The sequence below is a fragment of the Rattus rattus genome, unplaced genomic scaffold, assembly GCF_011064425.1.
Source record: "Rattus rattus isolate New Zealand unplaced genomic scaffold, Rrattus_CSIRO_v1 PGA_scaffold_45, whole genome shotgun sequence".
Taxonomy (NCBI): domain Eukaryota; kingdom Metazoa; phylum Chordata; class Mammalia; order Rodentia; family Muridae; genus Rattus; species Rattus rattus.
In genome coordinates, this window is record NW_022651162.1 from 275202 (window position 1) to 284397 (window position 9196).

Genomic DNA, 9196 nt, shown 5'->3' on the forward strand with positions numbered 1-9196 from the left:
ATTTGTTGAGAATTTTTAAAGTCAATATTTGTTTCCACAACAAATTCAAAAGAACTTGATTATTTAATTAACTTTATGGATTTATCAGATCACCAAAATAAATTTCCACATCAATTATCTGGAGGACAACAACAAAGAGTTGCTATTGCCAGGGCTCTTATAAAAAAACCAAAAATATTATTAGCAGATGAGCCCACAGGGGCTATAGATCATTCTATGACTAAATCTATTCTTGAAATGTTTTACAACATAAATCAATATGCAAAGACAACTGTAATTTTGATTACACATAATCCGTTAATTACTTATATGGCAAAAAGAATTATTTATGTGGCTAATGGAATGATTGTGAAGGATGTGATAAATAGCAATCCTAGAAGACCTAATGATATTCCTGGTTTATAATAAGATAATATTTGGTAGGAGATAAAGGAAATATAGTTCAGTGGTAGAACACTCCCCTGATAAGGGAGAGGTCGGTGGTTCGATCCCGCCTATTTCCACCACTTAATGGGGGGGTAGCTCAGATGGAAGAGCACATGCTTTGCAAGCATAAGGTCGTGGGTTCGAGGCCCATCCTCTCCACCACTTTTTATTTGTCCTCCAAGGAGAAATTCTTATTTACAACAATTACAAACTCTATCTGATAGTTATAAGAATATTCAGAATTTAGATTTCTTAGTTTTTGTCTAGTTTCAGTTTTTCTTTTTTCAATTTGCTCTTCAGAGAATTCATTTGTTCTAAGAAAGATTTGAATTATATTTCCTGCATTTTTAATAACTACTTTCTCAGGCCAACCCATTGACATAAGTTCTTTTTCAATCATGTCCACTCGTTTTCCTATTATTTCCATTTGTCTAGGTCGAGCTCCTGTTCTACCAGCAGATAATTTGTCTGCTGCTGCAACAATGAAAGAATAGGGATTATTTGGTTTTGCTCTTTTTGGATGAACGTGGTGAGATTCAATTGCATTAAGGATTATTTCATCCAAACCAGCTTCTTTCCCTATAACAATTCCTTTTTCCACATGATCTTCATAGTTTGAAATAGCTTTCCCTATGTCGTGAAAAAATCCAGCTCTTTTAGCGATTAAAGGGTCTAAATCAAGTTGAACAGCTATATTTGCAGAAATTTGAGCAACTTCTTGACTGTGTTCCAGGATGTTTTGACTAAATGAATAGACGTGTTGCAAACTACCCACACATTTAGCTAAATTGTCTGTAGTTTCCTCATATCTTAAAAATTCTTTCAATATTTTTTTGCCATCCTCTATGCATTGATTATCTCATTCTTTACAAACCTCTTCATAAAGCTTTTCCATCTTCTCTACATTTCATTTTTCAAATTCAAGTAATTTCTTAATTAGCCTACACGCTTTTTCTACGGCTATGGTGTTGTATTTAGAGACTACAATCGCATTTTTACTATCCTTATCTACCTCCAAATCTACTTTTGTTATGTTTATGAAAAGCTGTTTATGTTGTCCTTGTTTTCCCAGTAATTGCCCTATTGTTTCTGAGTTGTAATTAGGAAAAGATGCTAGATTGATTTTTTTACAACAATTGATAATTGGTTGTTCAAGTCTTAAACCATATATGGCATCCAAAATTATTTTTTTTGCGATTATTTTTTTATTTTCTTCTATATATTTTTCGTACTCTTTAATCTCGTTTTGTACTTCTATATCGTTATCAAAATCTATAAGATTATTTTTTTTAAGAAATTTCATTTATTTTTTTAGTTATGTATTCAGTAATTTATGAGGATGATAATTTTTTGATAGTCAATAAAAACTCTGGAATCCTTTCTCATGCTACCAAATATGAAAAAGAAAATTTGATTGATTCAGTTATTAAAGACAAACAAATAGAGCTCTTTCTAATACACAGAATCGACAAATATACTTCAGGAATAATTTTGCTAGCCAAGAATAAGAAAATTCTTAAGCTAACCCAAGAACTATTTTCTAAGAATCTAGTGGAAAAAACCTATATCGCTATAGTCACTAAATCCCTTCCAGCAAAGAAATTAAAGATAAATTTGTCTCTTGGAAGAAACAAAAATAATAAATTAATGTTCTCCAACAAGAACGCCAAAAATTATAAACCTTCATGTACTGAAGTTTCAGTTATAGAAGATAAATTTGTGAAAATATTTCCCAAGACCGGAAGAACACATCAAATTAGAGCTCATTTATTCGCAATAAATTGTCCAATAATGAATGATCCAATATATGGAAATAATTGTTTTTTTCCAGAATTTGGACAATATTTACATGCTTACAAAATAAACTTTGAGTGCCCTTTGACTAACAAAAGAATTTTTGTTGTAGCTGAAGCTCCTAAAGAATTTTTGGACAAATTGAAAGAGCTAAATTTAGAATTTAAAGAATGTCTACAATAGAGATATATATTTTTCACGGAGATATGAGTGTGGCCGTTTCCTTTTTTAGGAATGAAAAACTTATAAATTATTTTTTGGTATCTAAAAGAAAATTGGGAGAGGAGTTAGTGGAAAAATTTTTTCAATCTCTGAAAGATTTTGATATTCCTTTAGAAAAAATATTCAATATTTACTTAAGTAATTCATTTTCTACTTGAAATGCTTCTAGATTGGTTACTTTATTTGTAAAAAGTCTTGCTTCGTTTAAAAACATTTATTTATTTTCTAAGGATGAATCTTCAGATAAAAGCGATCTAGATTTAGAATTAAGAAAGTTTGCTATTATTAAAAAAAACTTTAAATTAATTGATAACCCAGAAGAGTTAAAACCATTGTATAGAGAAGGATGTCCAACTATAAATACATAATTCTTTCGGATTTAGACGGTACATTGCTTAATGACGAAGGTGTTTTAAGCAATAACACTGTTAAGTTTGTTCATAAGTTACATGAAAGAGGGGATGTTCTTTTTGCTTATTCTACGGGGAGATCTTGAACTGAATCTAAACATATATATGAAGAACTTAAATTGAAGGGATTTATTTCTTGCAATAACGGTTCGTATATTTACAATCCCCAAACGGGTCATTTGAATTGTATTTTTATAGCTGAACATATTTGAAAAACTATTCTTACTAGCAAGGATTTTTTTTCTGATCTTCAGACTTTGATGCTTTTTTCCGATAAAGGGGAATTTTCTTGTGCACCTGAAGAAATTGATTCCTTAATTAGAAAGATAGAAGAAAGACAAGCACACGTTTGTGTAGCTAAGTTTGTTTTTAAAAAATCTAATGTAATATTAAGTAGTAAACTTGCATATCTGAAATCATTTGATATAAATCCAACTATTACAATTTTTTGACAGCCAGATACTGTAAGCTTGGAAGTTAGCGCAGATATTGCATCTAAAGAATTTGCTGTTAGATATTTTGCAAATTTCTACGGAGTTTCTTATGATAATATTTTGACTTTTGGGGATCAGATAAATGATTTAAGTATTGCAGATGGAAGATCTCAATCCACAGCTGTTGCAAATGCAGTTGATATAATGAAACAAAAAGCAAAAAAAGTTTCAAAGTATACTAATAATGAAGATTCAGTGATAAAAGAAGTAGAGGAGTTTTTAAATTCTAAAGATATTTAAAATCAAAAAGCTATATATGTTCTGAAAGAATCCTGATGCTAGCGCTAAAAAGGCGCTCGTTCAAAGAGATAAAGATAGAGCAATTTTTCTTAAATCGTTTTTAAATCTTGTTATTAAATACGATCATTTTGTTTTATTCGTTCATGTTAATCCTGATGGAGATTGTTTAGGTTGTGCATTTGGTTTTAAGGAAATAATTCGTGAAAATTATCCAAACAAAAAAGTTTATGTTGTTGGGGATAATTTCGGTTTATTTCCTTGAATGCATATGAAGTTTGATAATTTTTTGAACTATAGTTTTGATTTTAGCAACGCTATGGCGGTTATTTTTGATGTGGGGAATAGCGCAAGAATTCAGCAATTTGAAAAATTTTTTAAAAATAGTCAAATACATTTTGGGGCGGTTGTAAAGATTGATCATCATGGATCTCTTTCTGATTTTCATGTGGATCTTTCCTGAGATGATCCAACATATGTAGCTGCTTGTTGTCAAGTGGTACAAATTGCTGATTTTTATGGGTGAAAATTAACTCCTAAGGCAGCTTCTTTTCTTTATCTTGGGATTTCTACAGACAGTCTGGCATTAAGTGTGGAAGACACTCTTCCTAGATCTCTTATTTTGGCCGCTAAAACATGAAGAGCTGGAGCTGAATATAAGTTAATTAATAGGCTTTTAAGCAAGAGAACTTGAAAATCTATTGCTGCAGAACATTTTCTTCTTAAAAATTGTTCAAAAACAGAAAACGTAATTTGGTCAGTTATTACTTTAGATATCAAAAATGAATTGGGAATTAAGCATTCACGGGGATATGTTAATGTGTTCCAGAATATAGATGAACATTGAATCTGAATATTGTTTTCTGAAAATGATGATCATACATATGATGTCAGTCTTAGATCTGTGAATGTTAGTGTTAAAGATATAGCTTTGAAATTTGGTGGAGGGGGTCATAATTATGCTGCGGGAATTTCTAAGATAAGCAAGGATCGTATATCTACTATTGTGGATGAATGTGAAAGAGTTGTTAAATTAGCCAAAAAACAATATTTTGAACACTCTCAATTTAGTTGAGAAAATTCAGATATATTGACTCAAGAAAATTTAGAAACTTTGCAACAAACACCACAACTTATAGGGGAAGTTAAGGAATTTCTTGAGGAATCCAAAGATATTAGAGAGAAACTTGAGGAAGAAGAAAGTGATAAAAAAGGCAGAAAAAAATAGAGCTTTTATTATCTCCATAGATTCTAGCTCTTCTGCTTGTAAGGCTTATCTTGTAGATTTTGAGGGAACCGTATTTAGGCAATCTTCTTATCCTATAACTTCTTTTTCACCTAAGGAAGGATGATTAGAGCATGATCCTAAAGAAATTTGAGAGAATCAATTGAAAGCTATAACAGATGTCTTGATAGACTTTGATTTAGATTTGATAGTAGGAATATCAATAACAAATCAACGAGAAACTATAATTGCTTGAGATTCAGATACTAATTATCCGATAGGAAAAGCTATTTCTTGACAAGATAGTAGAAATGAAGTTTTTTTGAATCAATATAAAGATAAAGAATCATTAATAAAAAAGAAAACGGGTTTGTATTTAAATTCTTATTTTTCTGTTTCAAAAATTAATTGATTTTTGCAAAACGAAACATACAATTTAGATTCTTTAAGGATTGGAACTGTAGACTCTTGAATTCTTTCGAATTTAACTAATCATGAGGTTTTTGCTACAGATATAACTAATGCTTCTAGGACTTTATTGTTCAACATTAATTCTGAACAATGAGATGAAGAATTATTTGAGTTATTTAATGTACCAAAACATATTATGCCATCTGTATTTCCATCCGGTCACAGATATGGTTTTTGAAGATATAAAGATAAAAAAATTCCTATTTTGGGAATTATAGGAGATCAACAGGCAGCTTTATTAAGTACTGGATTTAATTCTGGCAATGCTAGATGTATGTATGGTACTGGTTTATTTTTTATGGTTAATACAGGAACACAAAAACTTTGTATTCCGGGTATAGTAACAACTGTAGCTTGGAAAATAGAGAATAGAAAATCAATTTATGCTTTAGAGGCAGGATCTTTTGTGTGTGGAAATCTAATTTCCGATTTGTATAAACGTGGTTTGTTCGAAAAATATGAGATTTTTGATTGTGAAATAGATGCTTCCATTGCTTTGAAGTTGAAAAATTCAAAAATTTTTATTTTTGATGAAAAGAAATATTCTGATTTTGTTTTTGGCATAGATTTAAGCAAAGATAAAGGGGAAAAGATTCTTAAAGCAGCAATAAATTCGATCGCATTAATTTCTTTTGAATTATTTAAATCATTTCAATCAAATGTCAATATTTCAAAAATTTTTGTAGGAGGTTCTCTAACAAAAATTGATTATCTAAATAACCTTCAATCTTCTTTGTTTAATGTTCCTATAGTGAAATACAATATAGAAAATCATAGCGCTATAGGAGCCGCTATCTTAGCATTAGAAACCATTAAATCAGAATCTGGTGAATTTAATTATTTACCTAAAAATTTAATTGTTTATAATCCTTGTATCGTTTCAGAAAAATTTAAAAAATTAATTTATCTCTGAAATATATATAAATCTTCTTTATAATATATATAGTAACTTAGTAAATATAGTTATGTCAAAAGAGAAATTTGATCGTTCTAAGGACCATATTAATGTTGGTACCATCGGACATATTGATCATGGTAAAACAACTTTAACAGCAGCCATTTGTACCGTTTCTGCTAAACAAGGTTTGGCTGAAGCAAGAGACTATGCTTCTATTGATAAAGCTCCTGAAGAGAGAGCTAGGGGAATTACGATCAATACTTCACATGTTGAATATGAAACTCAAACAAGACATTATGCTCATGTCGACTGTCCGGGACATTCTGACTATATTAAAAATATGATCACTGGTGCAGCTCAAATTGATGCTGCTATTCTTGTAGTTTCTGCTACTGATGGTACTATGCCTCAAACAAGGGAACATATTCTTCTGGCTAGACAGGTTGGAGTTGAAAGGATGGTTGTTTTCTTGAATAAGTGTGACATGGTTGAAGATCCTGAAATGCAAGATCTTGTTGAAATGGAGGTGAGGGATCTTTTAACTTCTTATGGATATGATGGTGCAAACACACCAGTTATTAAGGGTTCTGCTTTAAGAGCTCTTGAGGGAGAAGCAAAATATGAGGAGTCTATTGTTAATCTTCTTAAGTGCCTTGATGAATATATTCCTTTGCCGGTTAGGGAAGTGGATAAACCGTTTCTTCTTTCAATTGAGGATGTTTTAACTATTACAGGTAGAGGTACGGTTGTTACAGGTAGATGTGAAAGGGGTACTCTTAAAGTTAATGATGAGGTTGAAATTGTTGGTCTTAAAGAAACTTCAAAAGCAGTTGTTACAGGTATTGAGATGTTTAGAAAACCTCTTGATGAGGTTCTTGCTGGAGATAATGCGGGTATTCTGCTTAGGGGTGTTAATAAGGACGAGGTTTCTAGAGGTCAGGTTTTAGCAAAACCTAAATCTATTACTCCTCATAAGAAATTTAAGGCTCAGATTTATGCTTTGAAAAAAGAAGAGGGAGGTAGACATACAGCCTTTGCTAAGGGATATAAGCCTCAATTTTACTTTAGAACAACGGATGTAACGGGTACTATTGATCTTGCTGAAGGTGCTGAAATGGTTATGCCTGGTGATAATGCTGAAATTATCGTAGAACTTATAAATGTGGTTGCTATAGAAAAAGGTTCTAAATTTTCTATTAGAGAAGGTGGTAAAACAATTGGAGCTGGTACAGTTGTAGATATTATTGAATAGCATTGGCTTAGTCCAAGATTTGTGTCAACAAACGTTCTTTCAGTAGTAGGTTCGTTTTTTGGAGACGAGGGAAAAGCTAAAATAGTAGACTATTTATCATCTAAATTTGATTACGTAGTTAGATATCAAGGAGGGGATAATGCAGGTCATTCTGTAATTGTTGATGATAATAAATTTGTATTTCAAATGATTCCTTGCGGAATCTTACAATCAAAGGCTTTTATCTCTCATGGAGTAGTTCTTAATCCTGAAAAGTTACTTTTAGAAATTAATCATTTATCTGAAGTTTTTTCCATTGCTGGTCGTTTATTTATTTCAAGAAATGTTCAAATTATTGGAGATTGAAATATTTTGTTTGATCAACTTATAGAAAAAGCAAGAGGACTTAATCCTATAGGAACCACAGGAAGGGGGATCGGACCAACTTATGCATGTAAAGCATTAAGAACAAATTTAAGAGCTGTAGATTTACTTAATAAAGAAATTTTACGATCTAAAATTTCACTTAATTTAAATTTATTTAATCCTTTATTTGAAAAGTATGGGCTTCCTGTTTTTGATTTAGATTTTCTTGTAGAGAAATATTTTGAATTGGGACAAAAAATAAAACCTTTTCTTGTAGATTCAGTATCTTTTTTTCAAAAAGAATTGAATTCAGGAAAGAAGTTTTTGTTTGAAGGAAGTCAAGGATTGCTTTTAGATTTAGATCTTGGAACTTATCCTTTTGTAACTTCTTCCAATATTGTTGGTAATTTGATTTCTGGAACTGGATTGGCTCCTAAAAATTTTTCTAATATTTTGGGAGTAGTGAAAGCATATTCTTCTAGAGTTGGTAATGGTAGTTTTGCAACAGAGATATTTGACGAATCTATTTCTGATCATATAAGAAAAGTTGGTAATGAATTTGGATCTGTTACGGGAAGACCAAGAAGAATTGGATGGCTTGATTTAGTTGCTACTAAATATTCTTTTACTTTTTCAGGAGTTAATAAGATGGCATTGACTCTTGTTGATGTTTTAAACAATATGGAGGAAGTTAAAGTTTGTATTGATTATTTAGATAAAAATGGTAAATCAGTAATTTGATCAGAAGAAGATATGGAAAATGTAAAACCCGTCTATAAAACTTTTAAAGGTTGAAAAGAGGATTATTCTTCTATTAAAAAATATGAAGATTTTTCCGTAGAGTTTAAAAAATTCTTAGAATTTATTCAGGAATATTTAGAAGTTAAAGTTACTCTTGTTTCTTATGGAAAGAATAGAAATGAAATACTAGAGATTTAATTTATGAGATGGAGTTCAATAAAAAAATTAAATTAGAGCTCCCATCCCATATAAAAAATGCTCTTTCCGATATACATGCATTTAAGAAAGAGGTAGATTTGATTGTTCATGTTGTGGACGCTAGGTCTATAAAGTGAACTGATATTTCTGAAGACCTTATAGAATTATTTCCTGGATTAAAAATTCTTAACATTGTTAGTAAGTCAGATTTAATTGATCATAAGGTAGAAAATGGATTTGATTTCAGGGATTCAAAAAATAGACGTCATATTTTGGATTTAATTAAATCTAGTGTAGATCAAAAAATTTACAATTTTAGAAAACAAGGCTACAATCCACATATTCAAATTTTGATAGTGGGTTTGCCTAATGTAGGAAAATCAACATTAATTAATCTTTTAAAAAACAAGAATGTTGCTGTAAGCGAAAATAAACCAGGAATTACTAGAAAAATTATTAAGCACTATTTGGGAGATAATTTAT

General features: G+C 30.5%; 1 protein-coding gene and 2 non-coding genes across 3 annotated transcripts; all 3 read left to right on the forward strand.

The window, feature by feature from the left end:
* The first annotated feature begins 431 nt into the window (after nucleotides 1-431).
* Trnai-gau lies at nucleotides 432-503 on the forward strand. Its single transcript has one exon. It is a non-coding gene; the product is annotated as a tRNA-Ile (tRNA).
* Nucleotides 504-512: 9 nt separating this feature from the next.
* Nucleotides 513-585, forward strand: Trnaa-ugc. Its single transcript has one exon. It is a non-coding gene; the product is annotated as a tRNA-Ala (tRNA).
* A 5659-nt stretch (nucleotides 586-6244) lies between these two features.
* Nucleotides 6245-7429, forward strand: LOC116889656 (elongation factor Tu-like). Its single transcript, XM_032890561.1, has one exon. It carries the CDS (start codon nucleotides 6245-6247, stop codon nucleotides 7427-7429), a length of 1185 nt encoding a protein of 394 aa, XP_032746452.1.
* The last annotated feature ends 1767 nt before the right edge of the window (nucleotides 7430-9196 follow it).

Bases quoted from the DNA above. Each gene is read 5' to 3' on its own strand.
- LOC116889656 (XM_032890561.1), top strand. From the start codon at position 6,245: ATGTCAAAAGAGAAATTTGATCGTTCTAAGGACCATATTAATGTTGGT.